Source organism: Takifugu rubripes, chromosome 2 (assembly GCF_901000725.2).
Source record: "Takifugu rubripes chromosome 2, fTakRub1.2, whole genome shotgun sequence".
In the NCBI taxonomy this organism is placed as follows: Eukaryota; Metazoa; Chordata; class Actinopteri; order Tetraodontiformes; family Tetraodontidae; genus Takifugu; species Takifugu rubripes.
This window is the reverse complement of record NC_042286.1, coordinates 12,384,408-12,405,187: the sequence shown is the minus strand read 5'-3', so window position 1 is coordinate 12,405,187 and position 20,780 is coordinate 12,384,408. Positions and strand designations below refer to the sequence as shown.

Below are 20,780 nucleotides of genomic sequence, written 5' to 3'. Positions count from 1 at the left end.
ATATTTAGAATGCGTTCTACCAAGACCAAATTGGTTAAGATCAAAATAGTTTCATATTGTTTTTATGTGCTTTCCTTCCCTTTGAGACCACATAGCAGTATGTTATAAATGATGCTCCGCTCGCTGACTTTTTTTTATTCTCTTGTTTATACAAGAGAATAAAATGATAATGTATCAAGAAAAGAGAGTTATTTCATATAATTGGATCATCATTCAAGGGGGAAGAAATCCGTTTGTATGCAGATTTGTTCGGGTGTTGTCACGAATACTTGGCTCAAGGTAGCCATGACATACAAATGGGGAGACCAACGATGAGGATTTTCAACCCAACATAACATTTATTAAAGAACCCAGTGGAATATAAAACAGAAAAGTCCAAATAGTCACAAAGAGGGAAACTCCAAACTCCTGCGGCCGTGACAAGCTCCGGGCTCATCTGACGAACTCCACTGCAGCACACCAGATAGGACGAGAGGGGGCTTCCTCGACGCTCTCCAGACAGGTTTTATACCTGGACCCGTCAGGCAGCCAATCCCAGCAGATGGGCCACAGGTGAGCAGGTGAACATGCTGGGTCGACTGGAAACGCTTGGCACTCCCCTGCAGGTCAGCCAGGGAATTACTCTTCCAGCCAGCCCCGACAACAGTGAGGCACGACAGAGCCGTCACACCTCCCCCCCAAAAGACAGAGGCCCACATCCATGGGACTCTGGAAAACAGGAAAACTCAAAACAGTAGACTGCACAGGACCAAAAATCCATAATAGAGAGATGAAGGCCGCACAGCCATAACACACGCACTACCAGACAGCACACCCGCACACATCAAAACATTCATACGTTCAAACGTAGCATGCACGCGTCAAACAGTACCGTGACCCTGGAGATGTTGTACCCCAGAACAGACCAGACCCAACCCAAGTCACCACAGACTGCCATCCAGCAATTCCGGCGCCTGGAAAGCAATTTAAGGAGAGACAGACTGACAGACAGGGAGGGGAGAGATCACATTAAGGGTCACACGGAGCCCGGGACAAGGCATCCGCCATAACATTATCTACACCCCGTATGTGCTTAATTTCAATATTATACGGCTGCAAAAACAGAGCCCAACGCATCAGGCGTTGGTTGGCATTCTGAAGTGAGCTCAAAAAAGTAAGGGGGTTGTGGTCGGAATAAACAACTACCGGAGCACCCCCACCCACATAAACCTCGAAATGCTTTAAAGCCCAAATGAGCGCAATAGCCTCTTTTTCGATAACCGAATAATTGATCTGGTGCTTGTTGAATTTGCGCGAAAAGAAACAAACCGGACGTTCAATCGTTTGCTCATCCTTTTGCATGAGCACTGCACCCGCCCCCACCTGGCTCGCGTCTACCTGCAGTTGGAAAGGCTCACCAAGTCTAGGCGCAGCCAGAACAGGTGCAGAGCTCAATAGCAGTTTTGCATTGTCGAACGCACGCTGGCAACACTCAGACCAGTGAAATTTACTATTGCCTTTAAGCAAATCCGTAAGAGGAGAGACTACAGTGGAAAAATTTACGCAAAAATTCCTGTAGTACCCCACCATACCCAAAAAACGCATCAACTCTTTTTTGGTGGTTGGAGAGGGGAAAGCGTCGATGGCTTGGACTTTGGCACTAACAGGACGCACCTTTCCCCGCCCCACCACTTTACCAAGATATGTCACCGTAGCTCGGGCGAATTCGCACTTGGCTAAATTAATCGTGAGCTTCGCCATTACCAGCTTCTGAAAGAGCGCACGTAAGCGCACCAGATGGTCAGCCCACGTATCGCTGAAGACTACTATGTCGTCGAGATACACCGCACATCCACTTAACCCCGCCACCACACGATTCATTAGCCTCTGGAATGTCGCAGGCCCATTACGGAGTCCGAAGGCCATAACCTTATACGAGAATAATCCCGATGGTGTTATGAATGCGGAAATTTCTTGTGCGCGTGGTGTTAACCCTATCTGGTAATAGCCCTTGACCAAATCGAATTTGCTCACGTACCTGGCCGCCCCCACTTGGTCTACACAGTCATCTATTCTCGGGAGGGGAAACGAGTCAGGTTTAGTGACCGCATTTACCTTTCTGTAGTCCGTACAGAAGCGATAAGAAAGATCGGGCTTTCGAACAAGTAGACATGGTGATGCCCAACTGGAAAATGAAGGCTCGGCTAAGCCATTGGAGAGCAAATACTGTACACTTTCTTCTAATATTTTATTTTTCTCCGGTGAAACTCTATAGAAACGCTGTCGGATTGGGCGTGAGTCTCCAACGTCAATGTCGTGTTCCAACAAATCAGTACAGGATAATTTGTCAGTGAATAAAGAAGAAAATTCAGAAATTAGGGATTTTATTTCCTCGCTATGCTCACTGCTCAAATGACTCAAAGATTTGTCTAATTCAGCGAGTTGCCTTGAATTATCTAACCTTCCCAATAACACAGCCTCATCTGGGGCAACCACGTCATCTTCATCTGCCACCTGAAGAGACGGGACCCCTTCAGCTGCTAATGCCACTGCCTTCTCACAACCTCTGTCATAGTAGGGCTTGAGAAGGTTCACGTGACACAGTTGCGTGGAACGCCTGCAGTCCGGAGTAGCCAAAAGGTAATCTGTGTCAGACGTTTTGCGCTTAATAGTGTACGGACCTGAAAACCGCGCCTCAAACGGCGAGCCAGGAATAGGCAGCAAAGCAAGCACTCGATCCCCAGGACTGAACATACGCATCTCAGCTTTGCTGTCAAACCTGTGTTTCATTTTCTTTTGCGCCGCAGTGAGATTACTACTAGCCATCTTCCATGCTAGGAACAATTTCCTCCGAAACCCAGAGACATAATCCGCCACATCGCCTGGTTGTTCCGATGGATCCAAATCACCCATCAAAACTGACATTTGGTCACGCACTTTATGTCCAAATACAAGTTCGTTAGGACTAAACCCTGTGCTTTCCTGGACCACTCCCCTTGCCGCCAGCATTAACCAAGGGAGTCCCTCTTCCCAACCTCTCTTTAACTCAAGGCTATAGGCTTTTAATAGTGATTTGAGAGACGCATGATAGCGCTCCAATACGCCTTGGCTTTGGGGGTGATAAGCACTGCTTATATTATGCTTAACCCGTAACTTTTTCAATGCCTCAGAAAAGGCCTTCGACATAAAATTGGAACCTCTGTCACTCTGGACTATTTTGGGTATACCAAAATATGAAATAAAATGAGACAAAGCTTTAAAAATGGATTTTGTGGTGATAGACCTCATTGGATACGCTGCAGGATAGCGTGTCGTTTGGCACATTACAGTGAATAGATAGGCATTGCCTGATTTGGACGGAGGCAAAGGCCCAACACAGTCGATAACTAAATAATGAAATGGTGCCTCAACCGGTTGAATAGGCTGAAGGGGCGCAGGTTTAATTTTCTCATTTGGTTTGCCTGCAATCTGACAAATATGACAGGACTTAATAAATGCAGACACATCGCGCTTAATTTTTGGCCAGTAAAAATGCTCCAGAATACGCAAATACGTTTTATTTACGCCAAAGTGACCTGCCACATCACCATGTGCTGTTTTCAAGACCAAATCACGTAGCTTTCTTGGAACCACCACCTGCATTACCGGATCTGCCACATCACGGTGTGCAGGTGGCGACCACTCACGCAGCAATAGGCCATTCTGGACTCTGTAAGCACTCTCACTGCTCCCTTCACCTGTAACACTCGCCCACAATTCGGAGAGGCTAGCGTCCTCTTTTTGCGCGGCAACTACGTCATCACGATGTAGAGATGGCGGAAGGACTGGCACAAAAGCGGTGGGCTCCTTTCGAGGAGGTTTGCGCTCCGCTTCTATCTTAGCCTTTGCGCGCGTCAGCGCACAGCTCGTAAAAACTGAAGGAAATTCTTGCGCGCACTCATCAAATTCGAGGGAAGAACTCGGAGTCACATTAACAACGGGAGGTGGTGGAGACTCAGGCCAAACTCTTCCGCCTGCCAAATTATTCCCCAACAATATATCCACCCCCTCCACCGGCAGATCTTTATGCACCGCCATCACCACCGTTCCATTGACCAAGCCCGACGTTAATTCTATTTTGTGCAATGGAGCAGAAAATGGTTGCAAGTCAATGCCACGAATTAAGACTCTTGCACCAGTATCAGACACATCAGAAAAATTTAACACATCCTCCCGAATGAGGGTTGTTGCAGAGCCTGTGTCCCTCAAAATGTTCACCTTAACTTTATTGGTATCGCCAACTAAAGACACGGTGCCTTGCGTGATGAATGGAGAATAATCATTTTTATCCAAAGCCTCTCGGTTGTCGGAGGGCAACGCTGCCTTGGCAACGCTCTTGCTTTGGAGAGAACCAGTGCACCCCACAGGCTTAGGAAAACGAGGCCTATTGGAATTCCGAATGCGAGAGTTAAGGACAGGACAATCCCTTTTCCAATGTCCGACTTCATAGCAATAACGACACTTATTGTCCGTTTCAGCCACTTGCCGTGATGTATTTTTAAAGTCGGATTTTACAGGAGACGATCGATCAAGCCTACCAAACTCATTCTCAGTGCGCTCCCGACGCACATAATCGCGCTGTGACGTATCTCGAAAAGATTTGTGAGTCAAAACAAACTCATCAGCTAATACAGCCGCTTGCGCTGCAGTTTTAATTTGATGTTCATTTATGTGTGTTGCGATTCGCTCAGGCACAATGTTTTTAAACTGTTCCAGAACGACCAGATCAAAAAGCTCCTGGAATGTTTTTACGCCCACAGCTGTACACCATCGATTACATAAACTGATAAGTTCTCTTGCCACATCAACATGCGTTTGTTTCTCCGTTTTTTTCCATGTTCGAAATCTCTGACGGTAATGCTCTGGTATCAGCTCATACGCTTTTAGTACCGCTGCTTTTACGCACTGGTAGGACAGCTTCTCAGATGGAGACAACGCCACGAATGCCTCCTGCCCTTTACCTACCAGGACCTTTTGGAGCAGCAGCACTTTATCAGCATCAGTCCAGCCTCGATCAGCGAGAACATGTTCGAAAAGAGAAAAAAACACATCAGGGTCACGCTCGTTGAAATTAGGAAGGAACTTGACCATCTGAAACAGGCTATGCTGCTCTCTGCTTCTTTCCTGACATTTTAAACGTTCGTACTCCAGTAATCTTTCGCTTTCTCTTGCTTGTAACTCCAATTTCTGTTTTCGCATTTGTTGTTCGTGTTCCAAAATCATCTGCTCTCTCTGCAGTAACAACAGCTCTTTGCGTTGCTCAAATGTTAAATCGGAGCCATCCCACAGAGTCATCTTAGGAGCTACAGCCTCCTGTTGGGTTGTCTCCTGCAAAATTTGTCTCTCCATTAAAGCTTGTAAAATAAATTCACACAGCTCCTCCTTCTTAGAACTTTTGGGAATAGACAAATCAATACCATAATGGTTTACTACGTCAAACATTTGGTTTCTCGTAAGCGCTCTCAATAACCTTTCTGATGGAGCAGAAATAAAAGTATCATAGTCATTCATTGTTTAGCCTATGTATACGTTCACAAAACTACTGAAACAAAGAATTCAACCACAGGCTATCAATAAGATTACAGGTGCGCTACGGAGAGATCCCCGTATCTAACCCGTCCCCCTCTAAACTCAACCCTAGTCTTCGCACTCAGCCCCAGAGCAGAAATTTTTAAACACGCGCACCAATGGAATCAGGCCTCCTAGACTGCGGGAAACCTTAAACCACGATTGTGTCTTCCACCCAGGCCGCAGTGCAAAAACAACAAACTAAAATAACAAACAGCGCAAAAGCGCACTACAGCCTACCACAGGGAACTCTCCAGTGAGATCGCTACTTTTTAAACCACTCGTAATCTCAACCTAGTCAGCTTTCAAATCAAGAGCTTTCACTTGCTTTTTATACCCCCTCAACTAAGGATTTTTGCCAATAATCTCAAAATCGGTCTTCCCCAAAACAAAGCAGCTGATTTATGAGCTACCCAAGCGTATTACGCACGCCGTACTCAATGATCGGGTACTCCCCACTTTACCTTCAAAGCGTACCCACCAACATGCACGAACCACGATCCAACTTCACAGCTTCGGACGAGCCCCCATATGTCACGAATACTTGGCTCAAGGTAGCCATGACATACAAATGGGGAGACCAACGATGAGGATTTTCAACCCAACATAACATTTATTAAAGAACCCAGTGGAATATAAAACAGAAAAGTCCAAATAGTCACAAAGAGGGAAACTCCAAACTCCTGCGGCCGTGACAAGCTCCGGGCTCATCTGACGAACTCCACTGCAGCACACCAGATAGGACGAGAGGGGGCTTCCTCGACGCTCTCCAGACAGGTTTTATACCTGGACCCGTCAGGCAGCCAATCCCAGCAGATGGGCCACAGGTGAGCAGGTGAACATGCTGGGTCGACTGGAAACGCTTGGCACTCCCCTGCAGGTCAGCCAGGGAATTACTCTTCCAGCCAGCCCCGACAACAGTGAGGCACGACAGAGCCGTCACAGGTGTATATTGCATTTATATTACTGTCATTTCTGCTGTTGGATGGTGGAAGTATAAATGTAATTATGAATAAAGACTTTCATAATGTGGAGTTCTTTTCTTACAGCACGATAAATAACTGAACGCCTGTAACCTTTATTAAAGTAGCTACTTTCTTTAAAACCAGTCTATTGTGTAGATGTTCAGGACGGTTTAAGGTCAATTAGTCAAGGTCAGTGTCATTATTGTTTCCTTCTGTGTGCCTTAGATCCCTTTTCTGATTTTTCTTGGAGAACAAACCTAATGAAGTGAACCAGGGCTCAGGTTCATCATTGCCTCAGTTTCAGTATCATCATGTGGTCAAACATGTTTTCAGGGAATTTTCTGCAATCAGCAGAGACAAGAACTAAAGAGAGGAACAATTTACCATCACAGGCACTGAGTGATTACAGCCTGTGGTGCGTGTGTGTGTGTGTGTGTGTGTGTGTGTGTGTGTGTGTGTGTGTGCGTGTGTGTGTGTGTGTGTGTGGACATGCGGAAGAAGTCTTGAAGTCAGGTGATGATCTGAAATTGGGAAAGTTATGGATACCTCACAGTGGAGGTGGCAAAGTTTGAGGCTAATCAGCACACACACACACACACACACACACACACACACTGACAGACACAGAGAAAAAGAGGGAGGAGTTTGCATCAGTGCACCAAGTGAAGTGAAGACAATGAACTTGGACGCGTCAGTGAGGTTTATAACAACTGAAGTCAGAAAATGTCCTTGTAAGAATAAAATGAATGAGAAGAAATATGTGGACGTATTTATTATTTCCAGTTATGTGAAACGCTATTGAGGTATGGCGCACCACCCATCGCTGGTGACTGGTAACCTTGGTGACGCACGATCAGACTTTGTTGAAGTGATGACGCAATTTAGAAAACTGTCAGTATTTCCTTTACTTTTGACAAGAGACTCCGGCGCTCTGCTTGATTCGTCCTGCCTAAACTAGAGGTCCACTTTACTCCTAATCCAAAAAAATCTGCATCTTTGGGTAGATTTAGTCTCAATCAGCCTAAAATCCCCCGGATGATGCCTGGTCCTTGTCACTGAAGTGACGGGACATGTGGGCGGGCCCTGTCGCCATGGTGTCCGCCTACATGAGCTGTGCTTTACCGAGTGTTAAACTCAAAGGTATCTTTCACAGATCTGCTCCTCCTGGCGCCACACGCTGCTCACGTGGCTGCAGGATTGCGTTTGTTTTGCTGACATTCACCCATAGGAGCCAAAACCGCCGATTCGCCGCTCCCAACCCTCGCTGCTGAGGACCTGTCCCGCATGCGTAGAGTGGAGGCCGGCCCGTCTTCAGAGCGCTGGTAGTAGTCCGGGTCCATCATGTGTAGCAACCGCCTGCCGGGCTGAGGTCAATCTGGTCTGACACCGCGGAAATGAGGGAGCTGTTAGCCAGAGAGCTGCAGCATGCCAGCACCACCAGCTGCCTGGAGATGGATGTATTGCTGGGAGGGAGAGTTCCTGGAAGCAGCAGCCCTCTCTGTGCTCTATCACTGGGTTCCTCGGCTCTTTTCTAACTACAGTTGGCGGTTTCCACTTAAACATTGGCCTCCATTTGTCACCAGCGTCATGTTTGGTTTTGGCATTTCGGACGGTTCTTTTTCAGGATTCTTTAGCCATTTTAAGAAAGCAAATCTATATTAAAGTATCCTCATCACAAGGAATTGCTGCTTTATTTCAAAGCTTTCTAGAACGACTAAACTCGTGAGACTGAATTGGTGAAAGTTTAGGTCAATTATATCCACAAAGTGTGTGTTACACACAGGTTGCCTTGGCAATCGATATGTTGTTCTCCGCGTCTCCGTTGTCGGCGTCGATGATGAACACTTAGAGAGATCTCCCGATCCATTAATCAGCGTTGTATCGTTAACGTCTTGGTCAATAGAGAGAGACGCTCGTCTTCCCCGCTGCTCCTGTGATAAAACCCTTAACAAATATTCGCCCTCCTAATCCATCACAACCTGCCGGCGCATTATCGCCGCCCCGTTCTTGTGATGAGCCTAAAACACGGCCACAGGCTGTCTGTCGCTTTTATCAACCGTCTCCACCGATGTTGGAGCCTTTGGGGTTCTCAGGTTGACACGTGCGGCAGCTTTTCCTCTGAGGCGACACTTGCACTTCATTAATTCCACCAAAAACTGGTCAACCTGTACGCCGATACACTCAATAGTGTGTGTGTGTGTGTGTGTGTGTGTGTTTTCCCTATGTTCCAGTTTCTTACCGCAGGAATAAGCTTTAGCATTTTTCATGTAACAACAAAAAAGACTTTTCTGAAGACTGCAGACCAGAACATGGAAGTGGGACGATGAGACGGTTGGACAAGTCAAAACTCTAGAAGGTCTTGAGTCCTGGCCTGATGGGGCTGACCCCCTCCAGCCTACTGCACTCTCAAATAGCTCAATAATTTACTGGACCAACTACAAGGATGTTCTATTTTAGTAGTTCTAGAGTGTAACGCTTACATAATGGGACTACAACTATAGTCCTGACTATAGACCAGCAGAAAACTGAAGGCAGGTCAGGCTTCTCCATTTCTGCTCCTCCAGCTGTGGGCATGTGATGAGGATGTGCTTTAATCCAAAAAAGTGTCAATCATACAGATTTGGAATGAAACAATGTAACTTAGAAATGGAATCAATAAGCTGTGGTGCGCCATCCTCGGGGACTCGGGTTTTCAGCTCTTTGCTGTGTAATTTCCTCACTTCGACGTGCCGTCATCTTCAGGAGGAAACAAACGCCTTCTGGCCAAGACACTTCAGCGTAGCTTTGTTGAACTCGTAACTCCGTCGGGGGGTGATTACAGCTACCGGTGGCCAATAGCATTTCCCAGTGACGACTGATTAGCCAACGACTGCGATGATGTCAATTGGAGCATGTTGTGTCATTTAAAACTCAGCACATGAGCGACGCAGCAGTTGATTAAACACCTTCCACCCTCAGCCCAGCCCACGCTACGGTTTCCAACATCTGGCACCAGGGTCTACACGCCTTTGTGTTGCCTGTTTGTTGTCCATACTTCGGTCCTGTGTCACCACCCCGGGTGGTACGTATGCTCATTTGTATCCCACTGTAATTGTGTTTGCGTTAAGAATCAAGCATGCGAAGGCTCGGCCAATTTACGGTGCATTATGGAAATGGTTGAATGACTGATCGTATGAAGGCAAAATGATTGCACACAAACCATAATTACAGTACATCTGTCATCGCTGATGAGGCCTTCTCCATAATTATGTCATTACTGCAGCCTCACCAACTTTATATGTCCCTGTTATATTTGGGCCGGCTACGCTAACAGCAGGCAATGCTAGCATTGGCTGTGCAAGGACATATTTATCTCCAATCCTCCGGATGAAGTTTCCCAGTTTCCTCTTTGAAACGGTGAAAGACGACAGGCAAAGGCAGCTGCTCTCCCGCCTGTGCTCATTCATTCGGCTGCGATATGCTGCAGCAACGTGACACCGAATCTCATTTCCCACTCTCCGCTCTTTTCTTTAACAGGCTGTGTCCATGCGGCACTCTTTTCTTCCGCATACCTTTCTCCGGCTGGCCCGCTCTTTCACTGACTCCGCAACCGTCGCTTTTGATTTGCTTTCAAGGCTCCTCTTTTTTTCCCCATCTCAATCTCCTTCTCTCTCTTTAGTATAAGCTGTCACTCTCCTCGCTGCAATATTTTCTTTTCCCCGTCCGTCTCTCGCCTGCTTCCTGGTCTTGCTACACCTCATCCAGCCTTGCTCTCAGATACAGCCTTAGTCTCCAGCTAATCCTCTTCCTGCCTGTTAAGCCTTTATCCCCACTTTGCCCTGTGCCCTTTTTCTCTTCTTTCCTCCCCGACGTCCACAGCAGGGAAGCTAAATCTGAAAATGCTGTTTGCAGACGATATCCATAGTTGAATTCAATGTTACTTTACAAACGGTTGCAGAGTTTTATAAGAAATGGAGCTGTTGATTGGCAGGTTGGAGCTCCAGAGGAGGGTATCCTTCTTGCCTTCGGTAATATTGGAGGAGCCTTTCAACTCCCCCACTCTGTCCCAGTCCCAGTCGGTCCCTGTCAGACGTGTTCCAAGCAGATGTAGATTCCCCAAATCGACTAAAAAAGTTTGCCTGCTCTTCTTGCTTCAGTGATGCTAATCCAAAGAAGACCTGCTTGGCCGTGTTGGTGGCTGCTAACAAAATTTTTAAAAAAAAATCACTTGACTCATGATAGCAAATGAGGATTTCAAAAGACTTTGGATTCTAAAGTGGAAAAATATGTAAAAGATGCTGTGAAAACACCTTAAAAACTGCACCTGCAGTGATTAACTTACCATTAGGAAATTACCAGGTAATATATCATCACTGGAGTGGGGTCATTTTCTCAGGAGCTCAGGTACAAGAGGATTTAATTTTGCACACTAATGTCTCCTAATTACAGATAACGCCACACTTATAGACTTTCATGTTAGTTTCTCACTTCAGAACTGGAGGATGTCCGGTCCTTTACAGAGTCAATTAGCCTCTTTTACTGTTTCAGGGATTTTTCATAATGAGGCAGAATGTTTCTGAATGCTACAGCGATCACCTTCAAAGGCTCCTTAAAATGTAAAACAAAGCATTAGAACAGTAACTGTATTAGAACATTAACCCCGAGTTAGAACAGCACCTCTGTGTTAGAACATTAACCCCGAGTTAGAACAGTACCTCTGTGTTAGAACATTAACCCCGAGTTAGAACAGTAACTCTGTGTTAGAACATTAACCCCGAGTTAGAACAGTAACTCTGTGTTAGAACGTTAACCCCGAGTTAGAACAGCACCTCTGTGTTAGAACATTAACCCCGAGTTAGAACAGTACCTCTGTGTTAGAACATTAACCCCGAGTTAGAACAGTACCTCTGTGTTAGAACATTAACCCCGAGTTAGAACAGTACCTCTGTGTTAGAACATTAACCCCGAGTTAGAACAGTAACTCTGTGTTAGAACGTTAACCCCGAGTTAGAACAGTAACTCTGTGTTAGAACGTTAACCCCGAGTTAGAACAGTAACTCTGTGTTAGAACGTTAACCCCGAGTTAGAACAGTAACTCTGTGTTAGAACGTTAACCCCGAGTTAGAACAGTACCTCTGTGTTAGAACATTAACCCCGAGTTAGAACAGTAACTCTGTGTTAGAACATTAACCTGTGACAGAACATGAATGCTGCTGGTGGTTGTCCGCTCAGCAGAGGCGATGCCTTCACTGAAAATGAGTTAGTGAGTTTGTTGTGCACAACTGTGACCTTTCAAGCTGGCAACTGGGACTGGTCACGATCCACTGGGCAGATCAAACACTGTCTCTTTGCTCTCTTTGCACCCTGAAATTGTGGTTTATACCTTCTACGGCCTCGAAACGCTAAATCATAGCATCAACTCCAAGGTGGGAGAGGTTCCTTTAACCAGCCTGAACTTGAACGTGAGAACACCTTGAACGTGAGAACATCATCCAACATTATAAACATTGTGAAGCTCCTTTTTAGAGTAAGTATTCCCAGGACAGGGTTCTCCATGGGAACACGCAGAAACCGTTAACTCGTGTTAACCGTTAGACTTTTGCCATCACATGGAAACGTAAACCCCCGACAAAAGTTTGTAACGAAGAGAAACGAAATGTTTTTTAAAAAAAAACCACATAGAGTTTGATGAGGAACAAACTGAGTTAAACGAGGCTTGGTTAAACGGATGGTGGAGTGGGAGCTCCACAGGACAGATGTGGACATATTCAAAATGCCACCGTGAGGTAAATAAAACGCTCCTCATGGCCGGCTGAGTGATTTAGAGGATTATACAAAGGTCATTGGTGCTTCCATATGGTAGCGAAAATGAGAACAGAAAAAAGAACAATAGGAAGCAATCCACCATTACTTGTCAATATAATGAGCTGGGAGCAAATATGACGGCGACAGAGAGAGTAAGGCGAAGGTGCGAGGCGCAGAGCTAACCAACTCTGGGTCCTTCGCTAGCTGCCCGCTTAATGTTGCAGCTAACACGGTGTTGTTGCTCTAATTTACAAAATATTGAAGTAAGTTTGGGAGTGACTGATCGAAACAATGTCATTAAGTCAATGTTGACCCTGTTGAACACACACACACACACACACACACACACACACACACACACACACACACACACACACACACACAAACATGCTCCGTCTTATCCGTTGGCCTTAAAAAGCTTTTAGTTACTATGCGGGAGTTCTGCGTTTGGAGCCAAAACAACAACAGAAACAAACCACCCACACCACATTAAAGGTTGTTTCCCTGCACTTTGTTCGATAATCGTACCTTTTGGTTCACTTGGGCTTTTCCTTCGGGAGTTTAATGGCTCACAACAGGTCGTGAGTGGATATTTTACGGCCTGCTGAAGTTAGCCTGTGTGGGCGGCTCATTTGTTCCTCACTAAAAGCAGCATTTCTGACGGTTGCTGGCTTCCATTTATTTATTTTTTGTGTGTGTTACGTGGGTAATACCGCTGTAAACAATTTAGGTGAGAATCAATGAACATTTTGTCCCATCTAATTTAAATCCACGCTGAGAGGAGCTTCCTCTCTTCCTGCTGCCCGCTGGAGTGTCAAGGACCAATGGCAGTGCCAGGATTGTGAGTGACTGCTCAAATGTATTTCACTCACAATTCATGGTTTTTCATTCTTTGTAAATATGCTTGGGTTTCTTTTTTTTAAATTTTTTTTTTTTACTATTTTTAGCACAAAAATAACAATTACTTCTGCAACAACCCTCCACACCATAACTGGGAAAAAGTTGCCTTTTCATTCCTTGTAAATATGTTTTGTTTTTTTAACAATAAATGTCAGTGTGTTGATCCCTTCCTTCCTGTTGATCCTTTCCACTGCATACAGCTCATAGTCCAGTTTATGGCTATGTTCACTGAGGTATTTATCCATCTCACAACTAAAGCTTGCTCTCAAAAGAACCTCCTGAGCTGTAAGGTATGTCCCCTCCCTCACACAGGTTCAAGTGGCTCCGGCCGTGTGCCACTAACAGCCACATTTCCATAACAAAATGAGTGTCCACAGGGGGGACTTGGGGCCAATTGGCCCTCTTGTGGGTTTTCTAGGTAAAAACGCCAAATGGCCGCTCTCTGGGACTTCTAGTGTTTATGAACGGTGTAAAACTGGGCATGATGTCACGAATTGATGCATAAGTCACGACAAACTGGAAGTGGCAGTTCTTTGGATCTCCTCAGCAAACTTCAAATGGACCCCTGCTGTGAAATCCCAAGGCCCCTTCTGGAGGAAACAATGGAAAGGTCACGACCTTGAAGTGAAAGACAATTAAAGGGATGTGTTACTTCTCATGAGACTTAATAACAACAGGAAAAAAAAGATGTTTTTATGGATTTAAACTGTTTGTATTTTGACCTTTGGGTAGATTCTCCTACTCATCTTCTCTCTCAATGGTCCAGTTTGTCATTCTGGAGGGTTTTATGCTCGTTTTAAAGAGACAAAGGCTGCGAGCTCAAGAGATGAACTCCCACATAGCGAAATGTAAATATATCAATTCGAAGACATTTCAACGCCGCATAAAACGATCAGATGGTCAAGAGATGATTTTTCTCTTGTGGACCTGGAGGCAAAACTGTGAGCGAGGGGGGGGGGGCAGGTGAAGACGAGAAGCGCAGGACAACACATTTTAATCAAAACTAAATGAGCGGGCAATAAAAGGGGAGATGGAAAGGGAATAAAGCGGAGAGAGACGGCAGGAAGACGCGACGGAGGTGGCTCATAAAGAAGCCCCGCGCAATAAAATTGAGGCATTACCATTTTAATGCACGAGTTCATAAAACTGCATGTGAAATATGTGGGAGGCACACATGCGTGTATGTCGTCCACGCCTCCCTCTCCGAGTCAAACCTCATTACCTTTATTCCTGTCATCACCGCCGACTTCCCATTTTCTCTTTTCATTTAATGCCTAATATGAGGTAACCAGGCAGGAGCTTCTCGAGTCCCACTGAGAACATATGCATCACGTCAGGTTGACCGAACCCATCCGCGGCGCGCCACGTGCCCCTTTTTGGAAAGGTTCCATTTGTTAATATCGTGTTAACGTAGCTCATCAATAACGGCATCTTTGTATAGGCTAAAGCAATACGAAAACCATGCTAGCAGGAGGGACAAGAGGAGGAAGTCAGCGGGTGATGTGAAGCGGGTCAACTCTTAAATGTTGTCAGAAGCCATCCGTCATATCCCCGACACGGCAACGATTCCATGTGGAGCCACCAGCGGTTCTGATGGTGACTGATGACTGGTCAGACTGGGCTGAGGGTGATGGGTCTATGGCGGGCGAGCACGGGAGGCTAGCCTACGTACATACATGCCCATCAGTCAGACAGGTGGGAATCAACCTGTTAGCTGTTGGGAACTTTTGGTCAGCAGAGGGAACCAGAGTCCGGGCGCTCATACTGGCGCTCCAGGTTAAGTGAACGCACTCGGAGCGTCTGCGTGGGGAGCACGGTTGCGTGGTTGACACCAGATGGCGTTCCAGATCCGGGTCGATGCATCTGATACTGCAGCTTCTAAACGTAGCGCCGGAGGCTGAAGCCGAAAATGCCAACGCACCGGCAAGAAGTGGAGCAGCAGTTGATTTTCGTTGCCCACCCGACTGTGTTACAGAGGCCATCTGACTCTTTCATCCCCTCAACCCGCAATTTCACTTCTTTTTTTTTTTTTTACTATGCGAGAAAGATATTTGAACCAGTCTGTGAGATTCGATTGGGATTAAACTCAGTGATGCTGAGCCTACTGTGTTCATCCAGCTGCAAAATGCACTGGGAGGACTTTATGTCATTAATAGAAATACGAGATAAGTGCTGGCGGGAGCAGGAGCAGCCTGTTGAGCCCTCCGATGTCCCAGTCAGGTTTCTCTGACATGGAGAATCAGAACCAGCTCAGATGGTTCTCAATCAGAACCATCTCAGAAGCTCCAAGGTCTTTTAAATGAATGTATATTCTCTTACAGGAGATTCCAAATAGGCTCAATTCAGGTGTAAGCGGTTGTGAAGGACATTGTCTTGACCCATCAAACAGCTTTAGGCAGCAGCGGCATGGGCCTGAACCTTGAATGGGGTGGGGGGGCAAATGAAGAGGAGAACCCACAGTGTCGTTCCCCCCTCAGAGGACGCTTGGCTCACCCGCTCTGCCTTAATGAGAGCAGCTACAGCAGCTTAGAAGGTGGAAGGAGCCTGAGGAGCTCTTGTGTGGAGCATCCTGTCCTCAGATCTTCTGGATAAGCCTCAGCTCACATGGTGGACCTCCTCCTGTGGGTTAGGAGAAACCTTTCACATTCTTTGCTGCATTTAATTCCTTTAAGGGACTATTTCTTCTCTGGTTTGTGATTTGACAAAGGACAGCAGAAACCTTGAAATTTCTGTCAGCAGCAGGAATTTTAAAAGCTGCTTCGTAGTCTTTCTTTAGCAACAACCTTTTGTGACTCCCCTGCTTATACGCGCATATACGTATATACACCAGAGGATGTTTACATGACAGTTTTGGATACGTGTGGGTCCTCCTGTGCATACGTTCTTCCCATAAATAAATTACATAAACTGTGACAATGAATTAACCTCAGCGAACCCACTGACATTTACAAATTAGTGAGTCACTGTCTGTTCAAGCCTCTAACACACACACACACACACACACACACACACACACACACACACACACACACACACACACACTCACACACACACACACACATACACACAAAATCCTAGCTTGGACAATATGTGTTATCCAATATTAGCTATTGCTTTATTGTTAAAAGCAGCATTACTCATAAAGAGGTGTTTGAGGGCCTCAGGTTTGAGCTGCTCTCCCAAATCAGCATTTAAAATCGACAGTAATGCGTCGAACTGGAGTGGCCACGCTGTGCTGGTTGGACGGGTCGGAGGGGGGGGGGGGGGGGGGGGGGCGCTTGCGTTGCTGCAGTTTTGCAATAGCGGTCCCATTCTGCCCCGTTACCGTGCTAAATGACCTTAATTTGGAGGTGGTTTTGCAGCAGATGCACAGTTGCAGTGAGGGAGGGGTGGCGACGTCATTGGATAAAGGAAGCCTCTCCTATAGGATAATGTCACACGCCAGTTAAACCCCAGAAAAATGTATTTATTTTTGCAATACTGGGGGATACTGCTGGATCCATCAAGTGTCTCAAATACTCAGATATTTGGGAAACCCAGAAATGAGCTGAGAAGTGAGTTTTTCTCCCAGCGTGTCCCCATAAATTGAACATGATGTAACTACACGCAGTTGACAAAACACCACTGGAAAGTGGAATAAGTCCATTATGGGTGCAGTGCTTCACTCTTCCCTTCTCCTCGGGGCCACGGAGCTGGTATTGTACCGTTGGAGATAACAAAGACGCAAACTCGCTACATGAATATAGACGGGAACATTAGCGACTTTAGCAGGGTCCTCATACAATGGAGTAATGGGGCATCATATAAATATACTCACATTATCGGGATGTGTGATTTTACTCTCAAACAGTGTGTAAATGTGCACATATTAAGGTGGAATTTTGATTTTTGCGAGATTTTTCAAGGATACCTTTCAGTCCCAGGCTGGCTGAACTTTGGAATGGCCAAGATCTTCAAAACATGATTTTAAATAAATGTTCTTGAATCTGAAATATTAAAACTATTTGAAATCCAAAAGGTCAAAATGGAATGTGTGTTTCCTTTGCTCAGCAACCAGCTTTTCAGACATTCAATAAACATTGAATTTGTGTCATTGGGAATGTGTAGAGGTGGGCAGAAGCTAAACCAAGGCTAATACAGCTGATAACGTTGTGGCTGACAGACACAGCCTGGAGGAACTTCTTCCATTGCTAGCATCTACTAGCTAAGGCAGCTAATCTAGGTAAGGCAAAGCAATGCTACCTTCACCTGCTCGGCATCATGTCATGGCCATTTCACAAGGAAGAAAGCACAAAGGAGACCCAAGGCGGCTACTGAGATCCAGGAACTAGCACAATAAAGTGTCCATCACTGCCAGCTCTTTTACTACTCACACCTCACATCCTCAACTCTCTACATGCTGCTCACTACAAATAAAGCTACTGAAACTCAAGAGTTGTTATAAATATCAATAAGGGTAAAATGGGAAAAACACAGAATCAATCCCAGGAGGATGTTATTTCAATTCCCCCTGTCTGAAAGGTGCTAGAACCAACATTTACAGACGTTTGGCAGTGAGAGTCAGACCTCATCAAACTCTAATCACAAATGGGAACTTGGCTGATGATACAGTCTGAAGTGGACGAAGCACATCAGGCTTTTTTTTATCAACGGTGAAGGAAAAACACTTGGAGAGAAGGGTTGGTGGTGAGAAATCACCCTAAGATACATTCATCCATACATTTATTTATACATTTATCAGCCTGTGTCATTGCTCCCAGCTCCAAAAGCACATCTTCGGCTGATAGCTAACTATAATCTGGGCTCTAATGTCAGGCCACAGTGGAGTTATTATTAAAGGATTGAAGTGCCAACTCTTTAAGCCCTTAGGAGACTTCTTTCTCCTCACATGGCCTTAAGAACCTGAACCTTTCTCAATGCACCCCAGGATTAGCCTGAATATGTGCAGCTAGCACCACGACTGCATCCTCATGCAGGGTGTCGTGTTGTGACAGGACACAGCCTCAAACTCAAATCTCATTCAGATATCGCCAAATTCCATTGAATTCAGTTCAACTCGTGTTGATGTTTGTCATCTTTAGTAGCTCTTCTGTTAAGGGGATTAACAGAAACAGGGAGAAACCTCGAGCAGGACCAGATTCATCAGGGACTCCCTGCTGACAGCCGGCCGGCTGAATGAGGAGGAGGATAGCGTAGTTTGTGTTGACTGAAGAGTGTGATGGAACATTTCTACAGGGTTACATCATCACGGTTTAGCTAAGGGAATAAACAAGCAATTATAAATGATATCGCAAGTTGCACTGAATCTCTCTCAGACTGTCAGCAAAGAGGCAGAGAGAACTTTCAAAAATGATAGTAAACTACTGACCACCTGATCACCTACGCTGCCCCAGTGTTCCCCGGTACCCCAACACGGGGGTATCTGGGTGCCCCAACACGGGGGTATCTGGGTGCCCCAACACGGGGGTATCTGGGTGCCCCAACACGGGGGTATCTGGGTCTATTCTACGGCTCCTTTCTTTGATGCAGAGCAAGAACCGACAGCAGAGTCTGCAGCCACGACAGCTTCTGGGTCAGCTGAGACGTACCAGCGGCCTAATAGGATCATGTGAAGACTCAACCTGTCAACCGCGGGTTATTACAGAGAGCAGCGCAGAGGGAAATAAACTCCCCGAAACACACCTACGGAGTCGAGACGAAACCCAAACGATTTAGACAACATCAGCGCTCCATCGCGAGGTTCTGGGATCACACACACATGTTCTGAAGACTGACAGACATGTCGAAGGTAGCAGATAAGTGCAACTGTGTTGCATAAAGTGCAACAATTTCCCTTGTGTAATTTGCGGCTTTGCTACATGCAGCTAATCCAGGACAGGAAGTGTGTTGATCTTTGTGTTTAATCCCCCAGTGAAGATCTAACTGACGTGTCAGATGTGCAGGAAGGAGTTGCTGACCACTGCAGGACTGGGGCCACTGGGAGGGAATGCAGTGGTGGTTTATAAAAGACGGATGGACGTACCACTCGACCTCTGACTGTCGCTGTTGGTGGGTTTCCGTGGTTACGCTTTCATTTTTCAAGCACGGGCTAAAGATCCACATCAAAGCCCCCCTGACACCGTTCAGCTCGATCTTGCAAATTCAGGGTATCTATCAACGATGCCTGAGGGTGACCTTTTGACACAGCTCATATATGATGCGAGCTCAGATGGGCGCCAAAACCGCACGTTCGGTTTGTGTTTCGAGAAATCGACGGCCAATCCCATCGCAGAAAAAATACGGTTTTATTGCTATAATGCCGCGCTGCCTCTGCACCCCATCGACCTCGGCTGCGCGATTAGCCTCCGTGGGGACGTCGTCCAAGCCGGGTTATCGACTGCGGATCGCTTTAATGAACGTGACATTTCAGCCCGTTAGCTCGGCCCTCAGGACAGGAAGTGAGGGGGAGCATTGACGGCCACGAGTAACTGACCAATTTATGCTGTGGATTCATCCCAGAGGCCGCAGGAGGACAACCGCTTTTGTTTCATTTACTTTAAGGATCTTTTCAATGATCAGAGGAGAAGCAGAAAAAGCTCTGGGATCAGAAACATTGGTCGAACAGGATTTATTCATGTGTGGTCACAGTCTGAAGACTTTAGATGGTTTAGGCTACTGACGTGTGAGGCGAGACTTGAGACCAGCTGTAGTTAATAGTAATAAAATGTATCCTTGTTGTCAACGTGGTTACGACCGTGATCCAGTCAGAGACTAAGGGCCTCACTGGGTCGGTGCCTTTATCCACCCTGACGTATATAAGTGGTGTCAGTCACAGTGAGCTTGAGATTAATAGATGGAAATGAAACCTCCTTTAATGTCAGCAGCTGCTGTGGGAACAGCTTGGCCACAAAAATATACCAATATTTGGTACCTTTATTTAAACGTGCCCCACCAGATGAATATTGGGTATGGATTACCCAAAAGCTTAAGTATCAGTATTTATGGCTGTGTTCTAGTTTTCACCTGTAGTTTGATGCAGTTTTAGTGTCGCCACGAGGAGCCGGCTGCAGGTATTCGATTTGTGTCTGTGTTGATGCGAAACATCTGCTTTCATTTCACATCGAGCAGTTTTAGTCAGTTTTTATTCACTGTATGTCAAATATTGGGTGTCGTGGCCGTAGCTGACTGTGGAAAACAATGAAAATGGCTGTTTGCTGTCTCTCAACGCTCCTTATGGCAGTGGTGGGATTCGAACCCACGCCCCCGTAGAGACTGGAGCCTTAATCCAGCGCCTTGGACCTCTCGGCCACACTACCACAACAAACAAGCAAATCAAATCAGGTCTCATAGATAGATGGATAGATAGATAGATAGATAGATAGATAGATAGATAGATAGATAGATAGATAGATAGATAGATAGATAGATAGATAGATAGATAGATAGATAGATAGATAGATAGATAGATAGATAGATAGATAGATAGATAGATAGATAGATAGATAGATAGATAGATAGATAGAGAGAGAGAGAGAGAGAGAGAGAGAGAGAGAGAGAGAGAGAGAG

The 20,780-nt window shown here is 45.9% G+C and overlaps 1 protein-coding gene and 1 non-coding gene across 2 annotated transcripts; both read right to left on the bottom strand.

The window, feature by feature from the left end:
* Positions 1 to 292: 292 nt before the first annotated feature.
* Positions 293 to 6,463, bottom strand: LOC115248899 (uncharacterized). The gene is made up of 2 exons (XM_029832953.1): positions 1,036 to 6,463; positions 293 to 976 (listed from the first exon to the last, which is right to left on the bottom strand). The coding sequence occupies exons 1-2, from the start codon at positions 5,527 to 5,529 to the stop codon at positions 833 to 835; spliced, it is 4,638 nt and encodes a 1,545-aa protein (XP_029688813.1). The 5' UTR covers positions 5,530 to 6,463; the 3' UTR covers positions 293 to 832.
* A 13,985-nt stretch (positions 6,464 to 20,448) lies between these two features.
* On the bottom strand, positions 20,449 to 20,530 carry trnal-aag (transfer RNA leucine (anticodon AAG)). Its single transcript has one exon. It is a non-coding gene; the product is annotated as a tRNA-Leu (tRNA).
* Positions 20,531 to 20,780: the final 250 nt, after the last annotated feature.

Coding starts and splice junctions, on each gene's coding strand:
- LOC115248899 (XM_029832953.1), bottom strand. CDS start 5,529: ATGAATGACTATGATACTTTTATTTCTGCTCCATCAGAAAGGTTATTG. Junction 977..1,035: donor ATAATGTTATGGCGGATGCC/TTGTCCCGGGCT, acceptor TCTGTCAGTCTG/TCTCTCCTTAAATTGCTTTC.